Source organism: Syzygium oleosum, unplaced genomic scaffold (assembly GCF_021117445.2).
Source record: "Syzygium oleosum isolate NSW1041296 unplaced genomic scaffold, Sole_v2.1 Sole_v2.13, whole genome shotgun sequence".
In the NCBI taxonomy this organism is placed as follows: Eukaryota; Viridiplantae; Streptophyta; class Magnoliopsida; order Myrtales; family Myrtaceae; genus Syzygium; species Syzygium oleosum.
This window is the reverse complement of record NW_026607497.1, coordinates 4963855-4985130: the sequence shown is the minus strand read 5'-3', so window position 1 is coordinate 4985130 and position 21276 is coordinate 4963855. Positions and strand designations below refer to the sequence as shown.

The window sequence follows — 21276 nt, the reverse complement described above, 5'->3', positions numbered from 1 at the left end:
ATTCTATTTATTTAATTTTTAATTTTTTTAAAAAATGAAAAATCCTAAATCCCTAATGTGAAACTTGCTAATCTTATATGGCAATATAAAGACCTTTTGTCATGTGATGACTCTGGCTCAATGGGGCAGTAGCTCTATGACTGTTGACTAGCGGCCGTTCAACAGGCTACTGACTAGTTTTTATGTTGGATCACTGTTTGCTTTTGCCCATTCATAACAAGTTTGGTGAGTGTGCTCTCTCGCTCACCCACTTCCTAACATTCATTTTGTTGGTTCATTAGCTCTGTCTAGGAGTGTCTTTGATGAGGTGTAACTTTAACTAATCCAAAATCATTTCTTTCCGTCGTGTAATTCTTTGTTGTATATTACAGTGGCGACGCGTGAAACTTGGTGGGACCGATTTCATGGACTCACCAGGGAATCGGACCGATTTTTCAGAACTAATTCTTAGTGGGCGGTTCCCAATTCTAGGGTGGGAGCCGCCCATGCGGACCTTGCTCACACGTAGGGGCAACCAGACCACTTTGAGTTTCACGTTGTTTTTGTTTTTTTGACCAAACTTTCAGTGCGTAATGTAAGGAAGCAAATCAAGGACAGATTTGCCGACCAATCCCCCATAGACAGACATCATCAAGAAGGAAACGCGCACAATACCCTCGGACTCTCGGAGAAGAGAGGGGGAGAGCGCTAGCAGCAGAGGGAGAAGATGGAAGAGGAAGCACGGAACTTCATCAACGTGTGGCTCACAGTCCTCGCCTGCGTGGGCTACTGCTACTTCGTCTCCTCCAAACTCCCTCCGGGCAGGCTCAGGCTCTTCTCCCTCCTCCCCGTCTTCTCCCTCTTCGCCGCCCTCCCCCTCCGGCTCTCCACCGTCCTCCCCACCGGCGTCACCGCCTTCTTCGTCACCTGGCTCGCCTCCTTCAAGCTCCTCCTCTTCTCCTTCGACCGAGGCCCCCTCTCCTCCGTTCCCGGTTCTCATCCCGACCCATCGAAGTCCCTCTTCCTCTTCATCCTCTTCGCGTGCTTCCCCGTCAAAATCAGGCAAGCGCAAGACTACCCATCTCCCCAGACCCCCAAATTGCCCCTCAATTTCCCCTCAAAATTGCTCCTTTTCGGAACCTCCATCCTCGTGCATGACCACCGGGACAAGTTGCTGTTGCAGGTCGGGCATGTTGATTCGGTTTCACGTGTCAAATTCGAATAAGAATCGATGTTGGTGTCTGTTCATGTTGTTGCGGGAGCTTTGTTTATTTCACCGATTCCTGTCGTTTTCGAATTAATTGCTACTGACTTCATTCCATTCGTGTTGAAATCGGGCAACTGTGCCCGTAGGCGCACCCGAAGTTGGTTCTGCTTCTCTATTCGTGCATGCTTTATCTCTTCGTCGACATGATCATGGGGCTAAGCAACGCCGCCGCGCGCGCCGTCCTCGGCGTCGAGCTCCAGATGCCCTCCGACGAGCCCTACCTGTCCACGTCGCTTCAAGATTTCTGGGGCAGGAGGTGGAACCTCACCGTGACCAACGCCCTGCGGCACACCGTGTACAGGCCCCTGAAGTCGTTCCTCGAACCGCGCTTGGGCGCCACGTGGCCGGCGGCGGCGGCGGCGGTAATGGCGGCGTTCCTCGTGTCCGGGCTGATGCACGAACTGCTGTACTACTACATGGTACGCGCGAGGCCCACGTGGGAGGTGACGGGGTTTTTCGTGCTGCAAGGGGCATGCGTGGTGGTGGAGGTGGTGGCGAAGTGGGCGGCGGGGGAGAGGTGGAGGCTGAGCAGGGCGGTGGCGACGCCGCTGACGGTGGGGTTCGTGGCGGCCACCGCTATGTGGCTGTTCTTCCCGCAGCTGATCAGGAATGGGGCGGACGTGCGGGCCATCAAAGAGTGCAAGGCTTTGGTGCAGTTGTTGAAGCCCAAGTTCTGAGACGCGGTAGGAGGCATTCGGACTAAATTTAATGCATACAACGTTGTTCTACCGTATCGGTTAATCACATTTCAAAAATTTGCAAAGCTAACATTGGTCCTCAATTACTGGGCAAAAAAGAAAAAGTTGACAATGGTCTTTAAGAAAACACAATCTTTTGTGTGTGTCTATATGTATTTCACAATGTAATTGATCATGTTGAACTTTCGCTACATCCGCACATCCGCATGGGATGAATCAATACGATATTTACCCAAATAGATGCTCATTCTTTTGTTTTTTTATCCTCCTCTTCCTATTGATCAGAATTATGAATGCCGTCTTTTATCCCCAATAATGCTTTTCTTCTGTCTATTGGTCATGCAATGAGACCTACCTGGAAGATTATATTACGTGTTAATAGGAAAAATTGTCCAAAAAACCTTAAACCTATCACACTTTTGCCAATTCAATCTTAAACCTTTTAAGTTTGTCAATTCAGTTCTAAACCTTTTCACTTCTTGCCAATTGAGTCCATTCGGTCAACTTTGATCAGCCGGCACTGACGTGACTTCAGATTTGGTCGATCGGATCTGATCTACGGCAACTAAGGACAAGGGAGGGAACTCGAGCAACGATAGCATGGCCAGGAGCGACATTGAAGCCTTCAATTTGAAGGGAGTGGCTCAACCATAAATGCACAACGATGATCGGCTTTTACACAGTGCTGGCGATTCCGCCAATGACTGGATGGAGGAGCTGGCCGCAGATAGAGAGGAAGATGAGAGAGAAAAAAGAGAAATTGATTTTGAATATTTTTATTTATTTGCCACGTCATGAATGAGTGTCAATTTCAAATTGAATTTGTAACAAAAATACCTGTCACGTCGTCCTCCAACGGTACGTGATAACTAACCCTTTCTCATCTGTTGCTCTTTTTCCAATTAACAAAGATCGAGGTGGGCTTAGAAAGTACGTTTGGCATTTTTTTAAGGGAAAATGTCACAAAAGACCTCAAACTATACCTATTGTGACACATTTACCCTAAATCTTTTTTTGTGACACTAAAAATCCCAAACTATGCCCAATGTGATACATTTATCCTAAACTTTTTTTTGTGACACCAAAAATCCTAAACTTGTACTCGTGTGACATATTTACCCTTCGTTATGTTTTTGTCAAAAATCACTGTTAAGAGTCCTACGTGGCTACTGACTTGGACGACGGACTTTAAATGGCGCTGACGTGGCGCCAGCGTGGATTAAGTGAGGGAAAACAACCCTATTTTTTATCTGACGTGGCTGAAATATTAGAAGACGTCGTTCTTTCCTCTTGCTCCACGCTCAAAACTCTCCATGCTCAGTTTCTCTCTGTTGAAGCTCAACGCTCTGTCTCTCTCTCACTTTGTCCGCTCGAGTGCTCTTTGAATTACATTTGTGCACACGATTTTCGCCGTTTTCCTCTCTTGCGTTGGCTCCACAGAACTCGATTTAGGGCTTTAGGGTTAGTATCCTGCTCGAATCTCTCTCTTAAGGAAGCTCGATTTTGTTCGAACTCGTTTGTTGGCCGACTGGATTAAGGCGATTTGGGGCTTTAGGCTTTCGTATGTTCGTTGATTCTCTCTCTCAAGGATGCTCGACTGGGCTAAAGTTCAATTTGTTCGAAGCTCATTTGCTCCCCGAAGGCGATTTGGGTTTTTTTAGAGGTTTCCTGTTCGTCGGCTCCATGGAGAAGGTCGGCTCAGCAATTTGGGGCTTTTTCTAGTGTTTCTTGCTGGTCTCGATTCACCAACATTCTATGAGTATTCTCTTCACCATATTTACTTTTGAGGTTCTTGTTTTGGCAGTTTCGCCATTGTAGTAAAATCGAAGCTAGATTTATTAAAGGCCTATTTGCTGGTCTAAGGAGCTCGATTCATGGCTGAAGCCTGAGTGCTCTCTCATCTGTGTGCTTATGTGCATCGCATTCTTTTCCTGTTGATGTTGAGTTTGCTGCGTAGTCGGTAATTCTGAACAAGCAAGAGTGATTTGTTTTTAGTCGTTCACGTGCAAATCAATTAGCTAGATTGAAGGAATGATTTCAACAGCCATTCCCTTTACCTTTTTTTTTGCTAGAGTTATCAATGCATTCAATTGGGAGTAAAAAGTGTTTGATGCTTTTGTGATCCATATTGCTGTCCTATTACCAGTGTCCACTGATTGGGAGTAGTATTAAATTCTCTCATGGCTAGTTGCATGCTGGAAGAACTTATGTAGTGGCTACATTTTGATTTTGCAGGAAATATTTTTATCTCATCACGTTTCAATCGTATCTCTATTGCACTTTAGTAGCTATAGCAATATTTACCTGCCGAATGGATGCAAAACCTGAACTCAGACGTAATAACCTGAGAATAGATAGATAGAATTTGTAGGCCAGTGCCTTGCCAGAGGATATGTTGTGTAGTCCATTAGTTGGCATATAAATCCGTATCATTCTCCTTTCTCTTGTGGACTTGTAGAGATAAGATAAACTCTAGGAAAATGCAGTTGTAATAATGTTCTTCTTTATATTGTTCCCTTGTAGATGTACATAAAATGTTGGTGCGGCTTTGTCATAATATACGTCGTCAAATAGATTTAGCAATTGAACTGTTAACGAGCTCCAAGCTGCTTGGGAGAGTGTATTGACCCATTATTTTGGAATACTTGAAGATGAATTTTGACACCATTACACAAATTATTTCACCGTCATTTGTACTATTGTTTATTTTCATTTGTACTATCATTTATTTGGATTTGTTACCGCAAAGGAGATGGTCTCAAGGGTGCATTGACTTGATGGCTAAGAGTGACCCCAGTAACTAGGATGGAGTAAAGAGGGTGCGAGAAGAAAGCAATGATAAAACCTGGGTCTTGCTTATGGTCACTAAAATGCGGAAATACATGAAAATATTGACAATAACATTCTCGACCATTCCATATTGTTCGAATAATTACAGAGATCACTAAAATTGACCAAAACGGCCTTTTCAGCGAAGACATTAGTGTTGTCACATATAAGGCCTGCACCGAGTGGAATCTTTCTTGAAGTTCATTTATCTCGGGTCTTGACCATAGCATCCTGAACCATTCCATATGGTTCGAATCTTTTCAAAAAGTAAATAGAAAAAAAAAAACAGAAATGTTTGCGTGGAATAATTACAAGGAATTTTTCAAGGATAATGAACAAATCAGCCTTTGGACTGTCTTCTGATTAGCTACACTTGCATTAATAGAAAGGCCAACAGCAGATACTACTCTGTAAGAAAACAACAACTGAATTAGCTTCATAACAACAACATTATTCAACTAATGGATTGTCTGAAATAGCCTAACTTAGGGAAGTGATCATCCAGCATAAGCCTTGTCATAGGAATGCAGGTATAAATTCTAAAGCAACATTAAATTCTCATAGGAATCAACCAACATTGAATAACAGAAATGCAGGTATAATTCCTATTAAGATTAGTCTAAAGCACATTCATTCATATCGGGTAACATAATATGCAGCAAACATTCAGACTTAGCAGAACATACACATGCAGATTAGTGTGGGGCATGACTTGCAGATTCTTGAGTTCCAAATGGTCCACAAGTTTGGGTTGAGACATGGTCTGTCTGGCTTGCAGAGGCTCCTGTCTGGCTTGCAGAGGCTTCAGGAGCATCATTTGCATTGTTAATATGAATTTCATGGATTACGTCACTTCCAGGACTCTAAAAATTTACAAAGAGACAACTTGTGATCATGGAGGTCCAGTTTATGCAAACAACTTAAACTTTGATAAGTTGTTACCCTAAAATATGAGTTTCCAGTGGATTCTGATGCATATAATCCATATCCTTTTTGAACCTGTGAATGGATAAATAATAAGAACATTATTCTTATAACAATGGCCAAGTTAGGATGCCTTCTTGTGAATCACTACTCACCCTTCTTTTCTCAGCTTTGATAACATTGGATTGTGTCCTAAGAGGTGCAATTCTTGTATCTCCTTGTCCAGCAGATCTCCCTTCCATTGTGGTTGGTCTTGGATATTGTAGCAGCTCGAATTTCGATATAATTTCGAGATCAATAAAATCGACATTATTTCGTATTTCATTTTAGTGAGTCTCGCCCAGAGTTGATCACTCTAGGGATACTAACCAATAGGGTATAGCTAACTAGGAAATCGGTACGTGGACTAGGGACCCGATCGTGAATCGGGCACCGATCACAAGAAATGATGAGGGAATATTTTGGACTGATGTGGGCCGATCTTAGGAATAGTAACGGATTTGATTTGGCCAAGGCCAACGATGTACAATCGGATCGCAGGTGATTCTGCACGATCGAAAGTGCACGTGGCCAACCAGTCCTGAACTGGAACCGAATGATCGCGACCTTTGGGACTAGTGATAATTTCTCATTTTCTCAATGATCGAGACCGTCATGGTTCGGATAACCCTAGGTCGATACACGTAACCTCTAAACAACTGCCCGTTAGTGAGAGACACTGAAATTGGAAATTTAGCGAGCTTTGATCATGAAATTGGACCCGGACTTCGGTGTCGATCTTCGAGGGCTTGAGAAGCTATTTTCACGATTCTGACGTCATATTATGCTGGCCACACACGTTTGGGGTTAGTACGGTCGAAAAATGGAATTTCGACCCGGAAGTCAAAAATTACGATTTTGCCCCTTTGGACACCGACGTTGATTTTGAACCCATATGAGACTATTTTTCGAGGCCGATGACATTTTAGGGTGGCCACGCGCATTCAGAGTTGTTTCGGTTAAAAATTGGAATTTTGGCTCGGAAGTGAAAAATAATATTATTTTATTTCCCAGGACTTTGCAGTCGATTTTCGAGAGCTTAAGAGGCTATTTTCACGATTCCGACGCCATATTATGTTGGCCACACCCATTTGGGGTGGGTATAGCCAAAAATTGGAATTTCGACCCGGGACCGGAAAAATGACCATTTTGCCCCTGGCCTATTTTTGGTCCGAATTTTTGGAAAAATATTTGGGATAATTAAAATTAATTATCAGCTCAATATTGGACTCAATGACCCTTTTGCCCATCAATTATTGGATAGGGATGATTCTAAACCGTTGGATCAAGGGCATTTTGGTCAAAACTCCCGGATCGGCGACACGTGGCGCCCACTAAGCCCCACCATTTGACCGGTTTGACCAGTCTCTCTCTCCTCCCCCCCTCATTCGGCCAGCCCCATCGATCAGCTCCCCCTCCTCCACGCTTTCCTCTTCTTCCTCCTCGGCTGCCGTCCGTACGCCGGAGCTCGCCGGACCGCCGCCGTGCCGCCGCCGTCCGCCGGTGCTGCTGCTCCGCCTGACCTCGCCTCACCACCCCCACCCTCATCCCGTCTGTTTTCTCTCTCCCTTGTCCCCGTTTTCTCTCTCTCTCTCTCTCTCATTTTTCGTCCGGCCAAAGGAACGCCGGAGCAAGCCGCCGCCGCGCCGGAGCTTGATCAGCCGAGCTGCCGCCGCCGTGACCCTCCAGCCGCCCGTACGTTGCCGTCCGTACGGTGTCCGTACGCCGCGTTCGTACGTCGCCGCCGGGAACGCCGCCGCCGGTTTCACCGTTCACCGGTGATCGGCCGCCATTCCTCGTCGTCGTGAAATTTGATTAAGTGAGTATACCTCCTAAGCCGGATTAGGACTGATAGTGCATTTTCTGGACTGGTTTAGGTATTATCGGTGTATATTAGGACAGGACTAAGGACCGATTGGTGGAAATAAAATCCGAGGAATTAGTGGAATTATTATAGATGATTATTAGGCTCGGATTGATGGAATAGTGGCTGTCCGTACTTTGGGGAAATGTACCGGATTATAACGGACAGTAAGAATTGCTAGCTGAATGGGCGTGATTACCCAGAGTGATTGGCTGTTGATTGATTGGTGATTAATTGTGTTTAATTGTGAAATGCCTTGTTATGTGCTCGTGTGACGGAATTGTGCAGTATGTGATTGGCCAATTGTAGCTTGAGTTGAATGCTGAATTGAGATTTGTGTACTGGGCCGTATGGTATTAAATGGGCCAATTGAGCACGTGTTTGTGGCATTGAAATAATTGGGTGTTTGTGTTATGGTTTGATGCTCATGGTGCATGGTGTGGCATTACATGGACACGCATTGCGTATGTCGAGTATGAGACATGAATTGAAATTGTGCGAGAATGCGTGCCTGCCATGAGCATGTGATCACCTAATATACTCTGATGCGTTTAACGCGGGGTTCAGATGATAACTGGCAGTGTGTATGTGTGATCACAATTCGCCCTGATGCGTGTTACGCGGGGTGTGCCGTCCTCATGCACTTTGAAGCAGGACGATGCCCGGTTCGTCCGGAAGACGACCATCTTGATGCGTTTTACGCGGACTCTGGTTCGTGAGGAGGTCAGTGTTGCGCCTCATGCACTTTGAAGCAGGCAAGAGACACTGGGCTAGATCGGTGTTGCGCCTCATGCACTTTGAAGCAGGCTAGACGCACCGGGCCGAGAATTGTGTTGACTCGAGTCGTAATAATTATTAATAATTGAGACGGTGTGTAGCGTGAACCGAAATGGAAGCATGGCATGACATTGACATTGCATGCACAGAGTGCATGACCCGGCATGTGAGATGAATATTGTGAGCATGAGCATGCGTGTGGTGCACGTGGGACCATTGTATTCGCACATGTGCCTTGAGAATTTTAATGAACTGCCTAACCTGCAGGGTAATTTTTATGTTCTATTTGGGCCGAGGGCCAAGTCATTGGTTGCGTACTATGTTGTTTTGCCTGTCAGGAGAATGCATGTTAGCCTAGCCTAGGTTTAGGGGTTGTACTCGCTGAGATTCGTCTCATGGTTGTAAAAACCCACATTTTCAGACCCCCAGCCGTAAAGATGCCGAATCCACCGCTTTTTGGAATACCTATACAGATACATCAGTATACAAGTACATACCCCGCAGGAAATGGGGAATCTTATGTGAGATACTGATCCATGGTGTTTGTAAACGTGGGAGAGTATTTTCATTAGACTCAGGAATATGTAGCTTGGTGCTTGAGAGATGCAGATGGAAACCTCGGGCAACCCCTTAGAACTTTTGACGTGCCGGTTGGTCAAGATGGATTGATGATCCCACAAATGGCTGATGGTGAGATTGTGGATCCCCAGATCATAGACGAGCCGGTCGATGTAAATCCGATACCCGTGATGTGGTATGAGGACCCCGAACCGATGGAAGAGGAGCCGGAACCAGAGCCGATGGATCAAGACTCAAGCGAGGACGGAGAAGTCGCTGAGGTAGGATCTGACGAAGAGCTGGGAGTAGCCGACGAGTTAGGTCTCTACCTAGATCCAGAGTTGGAGAGGACTCTGAAGATGAGCGAGCCCAAGCCGAAGATATGGATTCTGAACCGTCCGAGTCTTCAGAGAATCCTTCAGAGGAGCTGTCGGACGACACTACTGAGTCTTCCGACCCTGAGTGGAAACCCTAGGTTTATCTTAAGCCATAGCTAGTAGTGAGGGCTGGTAACTTTTTGGCTGTAGCCCTCTCTTTGAGTTAGTCTGACCTCCCTAGCCACTTCCTTTTTTGACCCTGTGGCTGTTGACTGTGTAGGTGTGGACTTGTACCTTTTTATAGTTGTGTATGGATGTTTGTAAAGAAGTTTTCAATAGCAATGTAAAGAGCAAGTATGTTTTCATCATTGTTGGTTGCTTGTTTGGTTATCCTTGGCTCATGTATATACTGTCAGGGTTTGTTATTTATTACTTCCGCTTGTGCTTTACTCTCTGTTTGGGCGTTGGGTCGGCGACGCTTCCTAGGACGTCGCACACAATCAAATCGACCTTTGCGTGGGATGTTAGCGCTTTGTGGGGTATGGGGCGTGACAGATATTTTCTTGGTCTCCTCTTTTTACCCTGCAAAGAAAAACATACATTAGTTACCGTGAATATTCTGAACTAACAAACATATAAAAATATCTGCAATTTTCCTTACTGGAGGCTTAATTTGTATGGGTGCTGGAGGCTTGCGGCATGTTTTCTTTTTGTGTCCCGAGTCATGACAGTTTGAGCATGAGAAGATTACCCCAACTTTTGTCAATTTATTTGGATCAGCATTTGGATTAACATTGGCCTTCCTTTTTTCTTGTCCTTTTCTCAAGATTCTCCCCCTGCTTATTGAGTTGTTTCTTGGGTCTCTCTGGAAGCTTTCTAAATGGTGGAGGTAATATTGGCTCATCAGTGGACATTGGCCACATGTCCTTCCCATTCAATGTTGGCAATGGAAATTGGTAGCATTTTTCGTATGCATCCTTCTTGAATCGAGCTCCTTAGACCAGCAAACGACGTCGAACAAATCGAGCTTTGATTTTACTACAATGGTGAAACTGCCAAAACAAGAACCTCAAAAGTAAATATGGTGAAGAGAATACTCGCAGAATGTTGGTGAATCGAGACCAGCAGGAAACACTAGAAAAAGCCCCAAATCGCTGAGCCGACCTTCTCCATGGAGCCAACGAATAGGAAACCTCTAAAAAAACCCAAATCGCCTTTGGGGAGCAAATGAGCTTCGAACAAATTGAACTTTAGCCGAGTCGAGCATCCTTGAGAGAGAGAATCAATGAACATACGAAAGCCTAAAGCCCCAAATCGCCTTAATCCAGTCGGCCAGCAAACGAGTTCGAACAAAATCGAGCTTCCTTGATAGAGAGATTCGAGCGGGATACTAACCCTAAAGCCCCAAATCGAGTTTTGTGGAGCCAATGCAAGAGAGGAAAACGGCGAAAATCGTGTGCACAAATGGAATTCAGAGAGCACTCGAGCGGACAAAGTGAGAGAGAGACAGAGCGTTGAGCTTCAATAGAGAGAAACTGAGCATGGAGAGTTTTGAGCGTGGAGCAAGAGGAAAGAACGACGTCTTCTAATATTTCAGCCACGTCAGATAAAAAATAGGGTTGTTTTCCCTCACTTAATCCACGTTGGCGGCACGTCAGCGTCGTTTAAAATCCGTCGTCCAAGTCAGCAGCCATGTAGGACTCTTAACAGTGATTTTTGACAGAAACATAACGGAGTGTAAATGTGTCACACGAGTACAAGTTTAGGGTTTTTGATGTCACAAAAAAAAATTTAGGGTAAATGTGTCACAGTGGACATAGTTTGGGGTTTTTAGTATCACAAAAAAAAAGTTCAGGGTAAATATGTCACAATGGGCATAGTTTGGGGTTTTTTGTGGCATTTTCCCTTTTTTTAAAGAGTAGTGGCATTTTAGTCCAATTGAAATCTGTTAACAAAAATTAATATGCAAATTGGAGGACTCTAAAGTAAGGGACATGTGCAGGACAATACCGGGAATAAAGTTGGGATGGAAATTTACTCTAAAGAGTACCTCTTTTGGATCGTTGCAACTTGCATTCTTTTTGCTATTGAGTCCTCTTTAATTTTATTTTCACAGTCCTCTAACTTATGCTATTTGTCATTGTATCGTTCCTTTTTATTTAATTTTGCGTCGCTCTAAAGGAATGTGCATCTCCCATGGAGCATATCTCTGAACCCAAATTCTAGTTCGTCAAGTTATTTGACAACATAGTTTTATGAGCTAGGCTACCATGCCACAAGGGCATCGTGTCCACAAATTTCATGACCGTTTGATCATTACTCTCAACCGTTGGTGATTAATGGCTGAAATCCAATGGTGATGATCCGACGATTCTAATCATAAGGATATGCTGCCTTCGTGATATAACAGTCCGATCCGAGTTCTACATTCTTCGACAATCTTCGACAAAATGAAAGAGTTGTCATACAATCTTCGACAAAATGGATTGAAAAGCTTGTCCGAAAGCTCGTGACAATAGAAATGTAACTTTGTCAAGCTTCAAGGGCAATTTTTTTCTTTTAAATTAGTGAGAGTCGGAATTCGCATCAGTCGAAGAGCAAATCATTTTTTTGTACGATAACAATGCTACACCACATTAACACGGGGAAAATTATCGAAAAAGTCCTAAATTTATTGCACTTTTGCCATTCAGTTTTAAACCTTTTCACTTCTTGCCAATTGAGTTCGTTCGGGCAACACTGACTTGACAATTTTTTAATATTTTTTTTTCTGCCTTCTTCCCTCTGGCCGGTCGCTGGACCGGCCAAAAGCGCGAGCCGGCGAGGTCGACCTCGCCCCTGCCGGCCACTGGCGAGGGCGAGCCTCGTCCGCCACTGCCAGGCCGACTTGGCCCAGCCAAAGCGAGGTCGACCTGCGACGGTGCTGGCCGGCCTCGCCTTGGCTGGGCGAGGCTCGACCTCGCCATTGCTGGGTTTCACCTCACCCAGATCCGGCGAGGTGGAGCCTCGCCCAGCGACGGTGAGGCTGACCTCGCCATCGCTGGGTAAGGTGAACCCAGCGACAACGAGGCACAACCTCGTCGGATTTGGGTAAGGTCGGCCTCGCCCAGCCCAAGCGAGGCCGGCTAGCGCCGTCACAGGTCAACCTCGCCTTGGCTAGGCGAGGTTGGCCTGGCAGTAGTGGGCGAGGCTCGCCCTTGCTAGTGGCCAGCGGGGGTGAGTTTCGCAAGAGGCCGACGAGGTTGCGCCTCTGGCCGGTCCGACGACCGGCTAGAGGGAAGAAGGCAGAAAAAAAAGAAAAAAATATTAAAAAAAGAAAAATCCTAAATCCCTAATGTGAAACTCGCTAATCTTATCTGGCAATATAAAGACCTTTTGTCATGTAATGACTTTGGCTCGATGGGGCAGTGGCTCTCAATGGGGCAGTGGCTCTCGATGGGGTAGTGGCTCTACGACTGTTGACTAGCGGCCGTTCAACAGGTTACTGACTAGTTTTTATGTTGGATTACTGTATGCTTTTGCCCATTTATAACAAGTTTGGTGAGTGTGCTCCCTTGCTCAACCACTTCCTAAAAATTCATTTTGTTGGTTCATTAGCTTTGTCCGGGAGTGTCTTTGATGAGGTGTAATTTTAATTAATCTAGAATCATTTTTTTCCGTTGTATAATTCTTTGTTGCATATTATAGTGACGACGCGTGAAACTTGGTGAGACCGGTTTCATGGACCCATCCGGAAACCGGACCTATTTTTCAGAACCAGTTTTTAGTGGGCTGTCATCAATTCTAGGGTGGGATCCGCACATGCGGACCATGCTCCCACGTAGGGCCAACCAGACCACTTTGAGTTTCACGTTGGGTTTTTTTTTTGCCAAACTTTCAGTTCGTAATGTAAGGAAGCAATCAAGGGCAGATTTGCCGACCAATCCCCCATAGACAGACATCATCAAGAAGAAGACGCGCACAATACTCTCTGAGGAGAGAGAGGGAGAGCGCTAGCAGAAGAGAGAGAACAATATGGAAGAGGAAGCACGTAACTTCATCAACGTGTGGCTCACAGTCCTCGCCTGCGTGTGCTACTGCTACTTCGTCTCCTCCAAACTCCCTCCGGGCAGGCTCAGGCTCTTCTCCCTCCTCCCCGTCTTCTCCCTCTTCGCCGCCCTCCCCCTCCGGCTCTCCACCGTCCTCCCCACCGGCGTCACCGCCTTCTTCGTCACCTGGCTCGCCTCCTTCAAGCTCCTCCTCTTCTCCTTCGACCGAGGCCCCCTCTCCTCCGTTCCCGGTTCTCATCCCGACCCATCGAAGTGCCTCTTCCTCTTCATCCTCTTCGCGTGCTTCCCCGTCAAAATCAGGCAAGCGCAAGACTACCCATCTCCCCAAACCCCCAAATTGCCCCTCAATTTCCCCTCAAAATTGCTGCTTTGCGGAGTCTCCATCCTCGTGCATGACCACCGGGACAAGTTGCTGTTGCAGGTCGGGCATGTTGATTCGGTTTCACGTGTCAAATTCGAATAAGAATGGATGTTGATGTCTGCTCATGTTGTTGCGGTAGTTTTGTTTATTTCACCGATTCCTGTCGTTTTCGAATTAATTGCTACTGACTTCATTCCATTCGTGTTGAAATCGGGCAACTGTGCCTGTAGGCGCACCCGAAGCTGGTTCTGCTTCTCTATTCGTGCATGCTTTATCTCTTCGTCGACATGATCATGGGGCTAAGCAACGCCGCCGCGCGCGCCGTCCTCGGCGTCGAGCTCCAGATGCCCTCCGACGAGCCCTACCTGTCCACGTCGCTCCAAGATTTCTGGGGCAGGAGGTGGAACCTCACCGTGACCAACGCCCTGCGGCACACCATGTACAGGCCCCTGAAGTCGTTCCTCGAACCGCGCTTGGGCGCCGCGTGGCCGGTGGCGGCGGCGGTAATGGCGGCGTTCCTTGTGTCCGGGCTGATGCACGAACTGCTGTACTACTACATGGTACGCGCGAGGCCCACGTGGGAGGTGACGAGGTTTTTCATGCTGCAGGGGGCGTGTGTGGTGGTGGAGGTGGCGGCGAAGGGGGCGGTGGGGGAGAGGTGGAGGCTGAGCAGGGCGGTGGCGATGCCGCTGACGGTGGGGTTCGTGGCGGCCACCGCTATGTGGCTGTTCTTCCCGCAGCTGATCAGGAATGGGGCAGACGTGAGGGCCATTAGAGAGTGCAAGGCTTTGGTGGAGTGGCTGAAGCCTAAGTTCTGAGACGTGTCAGGAGGCATTCGGACTAAATTTAATGCATACAACGTTGTTCTACCGTATCGGTTAATCACATTTCAAAAATTTGCAAAGCTAACATTGGTCCTTAATTACTGGGCAAAAAAGAAAAAGTTGACAATGGTCTTTAAGAAAACACAATCTTTTGTGTGTGTCTATATATATATATTTCACAATGTAATTGATCATGTTGAACTTTCGCTATATCCGCACATCCGCATGGGATGAATCAATACGATATTTACCCAAATAGATGCTCATCATAGTCTTTTTTTTTTTGATACTCCTCTTCCTATTGATCAGAATTATGAATGCCGTCTTTTATCCCCAATAATGCTTTTCTTCTTTCTATTGGTCATGCAATGAGACCTACCAGGAAGATTATACTACGTGTTAATAGGAAAAATTGTCTAAAAAATCTTAAACCTATTACACTTTTGCCAATTCAATCTTAAACATTTTAAATTTGTTAATTCAGTTCTAAACTTTTTTATTTCTTGTCAATTGAGTCCATTCGTTCAACTTTGACCTGCCGGCACTGACGTGACTTCAGATTTGGTCGATTGAATCTAATCTGCGGCAACTAAGGACGAGGGAGAGAACTTGAGCAACGATATCATGGCCAGGAGCGACATTGAAGCCTTCAATTTGAAGGGAGTGGCTCAACCATAAATGCACAGCGATGATCGGCTTTTACACAGTGCTGGCGATTCTGCCAATGACTGGATGGAGGAGCTAGCCGCAGACAGAGAGGAAGATGAGAGAGAAAAAAGAGAAATTGATTTTTAATATTTTTATTTATTTGCCACATCATGAATGAGTGTCAATTTCAAATTGAATTTGTAACAAAAATACATGTCACGTCGTCCTCCAACGGTACGTGATAACTAACCCTTTCTCATATGTTGCTCTATTTCCAATTAACAAAGATCGAGGTGGGCTTAGAAAGTACTTTTGGCATTTTTTTAAGAAAAAAATGCCACAAAAGGCTTCAAACTATGCCCATTGTGACATATTTATCCTAAACTTTTTTTTTGTGATACTAAAAATCTCAAACTATGCTCATTGTGACACATTTACTCTAAACTTTTTTTTGTGACACCAAAAACCCTAAACTTGTACTCGTGTGACACATTTACCCTTCGTTATGTTTCTGTCAAAAGTCACTGTTAAGAGTCCAACGTGGCTGCTGACTTGGACGACGGACTTTAAACGAAGCTGACGTGGCGCCAACGTGGATTAAGTGAGGGAAAACAACCCTATTTTTTATCTGACGTGGTTGAAATATTAGAAGACGTCGTTCTTTCCTTTTGCTCCACGCTCAAAACTCTCCATGCTCAGTTTCTCTCTATTGAAGCTCAACGCTCTGTCTCTCTCTCACTTTGTCCGCTCGAGTGCTCTCTGAATTCCATTTGTGCACACGATTTTCGCCGTTTTCCTCTCTTGCGTTGGCTCCACAAAACTCGATTTGGGGCTTTAGGGTTAGTATCCTGCTCGAATCTCTCTCTCAAGGAAGCTCGATTTTGTTCGAACTCGTTTGCTGGCCGACTGGATTAAGGCAATTTGGGGCTTTAGGCTTTCGTATGTTCGTTGATTCTCTCTCTCAAGGATGCTCGACTCGGCTAAAGTTCAATTTGTTCGAAGCTCATTTGCTCCCCGAAGGCGATTTGGGTTTTTTTAGAGGTTTCCTGTTCGTCGGCTCCATGGAGAAGGTCGGCTTAGCGATTTGGGGCTTTTTCTAATGTTTCTTGCTGGTCTCGATTCACCAACATTTTGTGAGTATTCTCTTCACAATATTTACTTTTGAGGTTCTTGATTTGGCAGTTTCGCCATTGTAGTAAAATCGAAGCTCGATTTGTTGGAGGCATGTTTGCTGGTCTAAGGAGCTCGATTCATGGCTGAAGCGTGAGTGCTCTCTCATCTATGTGCTTATGTGCATCGCATTCTTTTTCTGTTGATGTTGAGTTTGCTGCGTAGTCGGTAATTCTGAACAAGCAAGAGTGATTTGTTTTTAGTCGTTCAGGTGCAAATCAATTAGCTAGATTGAAGGAATGATTTCAACAGCCATTCCCTTTACCTTTTTTTTTGCTAGAGTTATCAATGCATTCAATTGGGAGTAAAAAGTGTTTGATGCTTTTGTGATCCATATTGCTGTCCTATTACCAGTGTCCACTGATTGGGAGTAGTATTAAATTCTCTCATGGCTAGTTGCATGCTGGAAGAACTTATGTAGTGGCTACATTTTGATTTTGCAGGAAATATTTTTATCTCATCACGTTTCAATCGTATCTCTATTGCACTTCAGTAGCTATAGCAATATTTACCTGCCGAATGGATGCAAAACCTGAACTCAGACGTAATAACCTGAGAATAGATAGATAGAATTTGTAGGCCAGTGCCTTGCCAGAGGATATGTTGTGTAGTCCATTAGTTGGCATATAAATCCGTATCATTCTCCTTTCTCTTGTGGACTTGTAGAGATAAGATAAACTCTAGGAAAATGCAGTTGTAATAATGTTCTTCTTTATATTGTTCCCTTGTAGATGTACATAAAATGTTGGTGCGGCTTTGTCATAATATACGTCGTCAAATAGATTTAGCAATTGAACTGTTAACGAGCTCCAAGCTGCTTGGGAGAGTGTATATTTGGAATACTTGAAGATGAATGTTGACACCATTACACAAATTATTTTACCATCATTTGTACTATCGTTTATTTTCATTTGTACTATCTTTTATTTGGATTTGTTACCGCAAAGGAGATGGTCTCAAGGGTGCATTGACTTGATGGCTAAGAGTGACCCCAGTAACTAGGATGGAGTAAAAAGGGTGCGAGAAGAGAACAAGGATAAAACCTGGTTCTTGCTTATGGTCACTAAATGTGGAAATACATGAAAATATTGACAATAGCATTCTCGACCATTCCATATTGTTCGAATAATTACAGAGATCACTAAAATTGAGCAAAACGGCTTTTTCGGCTAAGACATTAGTGTTGTCACATATAAGGCTGCAATGAGTGGAATCTTTCTTGAAGTTCATTCATCTCGGGTCTTGATTATAGCATCCTGAACCATTCCATATGGTTCGAATCTTTTCAAAAAGTAAATAGAAAAAAAAAACAGAAATGTTTGCGTGGAATAATTACAAGGAATTTTTCAAGGATAATGAGCAAATCAGCCTTTGAGCTGTCTTCTGATTAGCTACACTTGCATTAATAGAAAGGCCAACAACAGATAGTACTTTGTAAGAAAACAACAACTGAATTAGCTTCATAACAACAACATTATTCAACTAATGGATTTGTCTGAAATAGCCTAAGCGAGGGAAGTGATCATCCAGCATAAGCCTTGTCATAGGAATGCAGGTATAAATTCTAATGCAACATTAAATTCTCATAGGAATCAACCAACAATGAATAACAGAAATGCAGGTATAATTCCTATTAAGATTAGTCTAAAGCACATTCATTCATGTCGGGTAACATAATATGAAGCAAACATTCAGACTTAGCAGAACATACACATGCAGATCAGTGTGGGGCATGACTTGCAGATTCTTGAGTTCCAAATGGTCCACAAGTTTGGGTTGAGACATGGTCTGTTTGGCTTGCAGAGGCTCCTGTCTGGCTTGCAGAGGCTTTAGGAGCATCATTTGCATTGTTAATATGAATTTCATGGATTACGTCACTTCCAGGACTCTAAAAATTTACAAAGAGACAACTTGTGATCATGGAGGTCCAGTTTATGAAAACAACTTAAACTTTGACAAGTTATTATCCTAAAATATGAGTTTCCGGTGGATTCTGATGCATATAATCCATATCCTTGTTGAACCTGTAAATGGATAAATAATAAGCACATTATTCTTATAACAATGGCCAAGTTAGGATGCATTCTTGTGAATCACTACTCACCCTTCTTTTCTCAGCTTTGATAACATTGGATTGTGTCCTAAGAGGTGCAATTCTTGTATCTCCTTGTCCAGCAGATCTCCCTTCCACTGTGGTTGGTCTTGGATATTTTCTTGGTCTCCCCTTTTTACCCTGCAAAGAAAAACATACATTAGTTACCGTGAATATTCTAAACTAACAAACATATAAAAATATCTGCAATTTTCCTTATCGGAGGTTTAATTTGTGTGGGTGCTGGAGGCTTGGGGCATGTTTTCTTTTTGTGTCCCGAGTCGTGATAGTTTGAGCATGAGATGATTACCCCAACTTTTGTCAATTTATTTGGATCAGCATTTGGATTAACTTTGGCCTTCCTTTTTCTTGTCCTTTTCTCAAGATTCTCCCCCTGCTTATTGCGTTGTTTATTGGGTCTCCCTGGAAGCTTTCTAAATGCCGGAGGTAATATTGGCTCATCAGTGGACACTAGCCACATGTCCTTCCCATTCAATGTTGGCAATGGAAATTGGTACCATTTTTCGTATGCATCCTTCTTGAATCGAGCTCCTTAGACCAGCAAACGGCGTCGAACAAATTGAGCTTTGATTTTACTACAATGGCAAAACTGCCAAAACAAGAACCTCAAAAGTAAATATGGTGAAGATAATACTCACAGAATGTTGGTGAATCGAGACCAGCAAGAAACACTAGAAAAAGTCCCAAATCGCTGAGCTGACCTTCTCCATGGAGCCGACGAACAAGAAACCTCTAAAAAAACCCAAATCGCCTTCAGGGAGCAAACGAGCTTCGAACAAATTGAACTTTAGCCGAGTCGAGCATCCTTGAGAGAGAGAATCAAAGAACATACGAAAGCCTAAAGCCCCAAATCGCCTTAATCCAGTCGAGCAGCAAACAAGTTTGAACAAAATCGAGCTTCCTTGAGAGAGAGATTCGAGCAGGATACTAACCCTAAAGCCCCAAATCGAGTTTTGTGGAGCCAATGCAAGAGAGGAAAACGGCGAAAATCGTGTGCACAAATGGAATTCAGAGAGCACTCGAGCGGACAAAGTGAGAGAGAGACAGAGCGTTGAGCTTCAATAGAGAGAAACTGAGCATGGAGAGTTTTGAGCGTGGAGCAAGAGGAAAGAACGACGTCTTCTAATATTTCAGCCACGTCAGATAAAAAATAGGATTGTTTTCCCTCACTTAATCCATGTTGGCACCACATCAGCGTCGTTTAAAGTCCATCATCCAAGTCTGCAGCCACGTAGGACTCTTAACAATGATTTTTGACAGAAACATAACGGAGGGTAAATGTGTCACACGAGTACAAGTTTAGGGTTTTTGGTGTCACAAAAAAAAGTTTAGGGTAAATGTGTCACAGTGGGCATAGTTTGGGATTTTTAGTATAACAAAAAAAGTTCAGGGTAAATGTGTCACAATAGGCATAGTTTGGGATTTTTTGTGGTATTTTCCCTTTTTTTTTTAAAGAGTAGTGGTATTTTAGTCCAATTGAAATCTGTTAACAAAAATTAATATGCAAATTGGAGGACTCTAAAGTAAGGGACATGTGCAGGACAATATCGGGAATAAAGTTGGGATGGAAATTTCCTCTAAAGAGTACCTCTTTTGGATCGTTGCAACTTGCATTCTTTTTGCTATTGAGTCCTCTTTGATTTTATTTTCACAGTCCTCTAACTTATGATGTTTGTCATTGTATCGTTCCTTTTTATTTAATTTTGCGTCGCTCTAAAGGAATGTGCATCTCCCATGGAGCATATCTCTGAACCCAAATTCTAGTTCGTCAAGTTATTTGACAACATAGTTTTATGAGCTAGGCTACCATGCCACAAGGGCATCGTGTCCACAAATTTCATGACCGTTTGATCATTACTCTCAACCGTTGGTGATTAATGGCTGAAATCCAATGGTGATGATCCGACAATTCTAATCATAAGGATATGCTGCCTTCGTGATATAACTGTCTGATCCGAGTTCTACATTATATGAAAGAGTTGTCATACAATCTCCGACAAAATGGACTGAAAAGCTTGTCCGAAAGCTCGTGACAATAGAAATGTAACTTTATCAAACTTCAAGGGCAATTTTTTCTTTTAAATTAGTGAGAGTCGGAATTCGCATCGGTCGAAGAGCAAATCATTTTTCTGTACAATAACAATGCTACACCACATTAACACGGGGAAAATTGTCGAAAAAGTCTTAAATTTATTGCACTTTTGTCCATTCAGTCATAAACCTTTTCACTTCTTGCCAATTGAGTTCATTCGGGCAACGCTAACGTGATAATTTTTTAATATTTTTTTTCTGCCTTCTTACCAGAGGCGCGAGTCGGCGAGTTCGACCTCGCCGGCCTTTGGCGAAGCTCGCCCCAGCCGGCCATTGGCGAGGGCGAGCCTCGCCCTCTACTACCAGGCCAACCTCGCCCAACCAAGGTGAGGCCGACCTGCGACGGTGCTAGCCTGCCTCGCCTTGGCTGGGCGAGGCTCGAACTCGCCGTTGCTGGGTTTCACCTCACCTAGATCCGGCGAAGTCGAGCCTCGCCCAGCCACGGCGAGGCCGACCTCGTCGTCGTTGGGCGAGGTGAACCTAGTGACGACGAGGCTCAACCTCGCCTTGGCTGGGCGAAGCCGGCCAGCGTCGTCGCAGGTCGACCTTGTCTTGGTTGGGCGAGGTCGGCCTGCAGTGGTGGGCGAGGCTTGCCCTCGCCAGTGGCCAGCGGGGGCGAGTTTCGCCAAAGGCCGGCGAGGTGGCGCCTCTAGCCAGTCCGACATCCGGCCAGAGGGAAGAAGGCAGAAAAAAATAAAAAATATATTAAAAAAAGAAAAATCCTAAATCCCTAATGTGAAACTCGCTAATCTTATCTGGCAATATAAA

At 44.5% G+C, this 21276-nt stretch overlaps 3 protein-coding genes across 8 annotated transcripts; 2 read left to right on the top strand and 1 right to left on the bottom strand.

Moving 5' to 3' along the window:
- The first annotated feature begins 661 nt into the window (after window positions 1-661).
- Window positions 662-15393, top strand: LOC115674948 (probable long-chain-alcohol O-fatty-acyltransferase 5). 3 transcript variants are annotated; one of them, XM_056317263.1, is made up of 3 exons: window positions 662-1162; window positions 1333-1929; window positions 15046-15393. In XM_056317263.1, the coding sequence occupies exons 1-2, from the start codon at window positions 707-709 to the stop codon at window positions 1921-1923; spliced, it is 1047 nt and encodes a 348-aa protein (XP_056173238.1). In that variant the 5' UTR covers window positions 662-706; the 3' UTR covers window positions 1924-1929; window positions 15046-15393. The 3 variants fall into 3 exon arrangements, with proteins under 3 accessions (XP_056173238.1, XP_056173237.1, XP_030453331.1); XM_056317262.1 differs by lacking the exon at window positions 15046-15393 and adding an exon at window positions 2515-2877; XM_030597471.2 differs by lacking the exon at window positions 15046-15393 and adding an exon at window positions 2480-2877 and having other exon boundaries at window positions 663-1162.
- On the bottom strand, window positions 4824-19490 carry LOC130139703 (uncharacterized). Of its 3 annotated transcripts, XR_008817791.1 has the most exons (4): window positions 19350-19490; window positions 19056-19255; window positions 5460-5636; window positions 4824-5181 (listed from the first exon to the last, which is right to left on the bottom strand). XR_008817791.1 is itself a non-coding variant. In XM_056317267.1 (3 exons), the coding sequence occupies exons 1-3, from the start codon at window positions 5937-5939 to the stop codon at window positions 5469-5471; spliced, it is 312 nt and encodes a 103-aa protein (XP_056173242.1). In that variant the 5' UTR covers window positions 5940-5953; the 3' UTR covers window positions 4824-5468. The 3 variants fall into 3 exon arrangements, 1 of the variants encoding a protein (XP_056173242.1); XR_008817792.1 differs by lacking the exons at window positions 5460-5636; window positions 19350-19490 and adding an exon at window positions 18016-18192 and having other exon boundaries at window positions 19056-19184; XM_056317267.1 differs by lacking the exons at window positions 19056-19255; window positions 19350-19490 and adding exons at window positions 5716-5772; window positions 5853-5953 and having other exon boundaries at window positions 4824-5636.
- LOC130139702 (probable long-chain-alcohol O-fatty-acyltransferase 5) lies at window positions 13155-15393 on the top strand. Of its 2 annotated transcripts, XM_056317266.1 has the most exons (3): window positions 13155-13722; window positions 13893-14476; window positions 15036-15393. In XM_056317266.1, exons 1-3 carry the CDS (start codon window positions 13267-13269, stop codon window positions 15037-15039), a joined length of 1044 nt encoding a protein of 347 aa, XP_056173241.1. In that variant the 5' UTR covers window positions 13155-13266; the 3' UTR covers window positions 15040-15393. The 2 variants fall into 2 exon arrangements, with proteins under 2 accessions (XP_056173241.1, XP_056173239.1); XM_056317264.1 differs by lacking the exon at window positions 15036-15393 and having other exon boundaries at window positions 13893-14742.
- Window positions 19491-21276: the final 1786 nt, after the last annotated feature.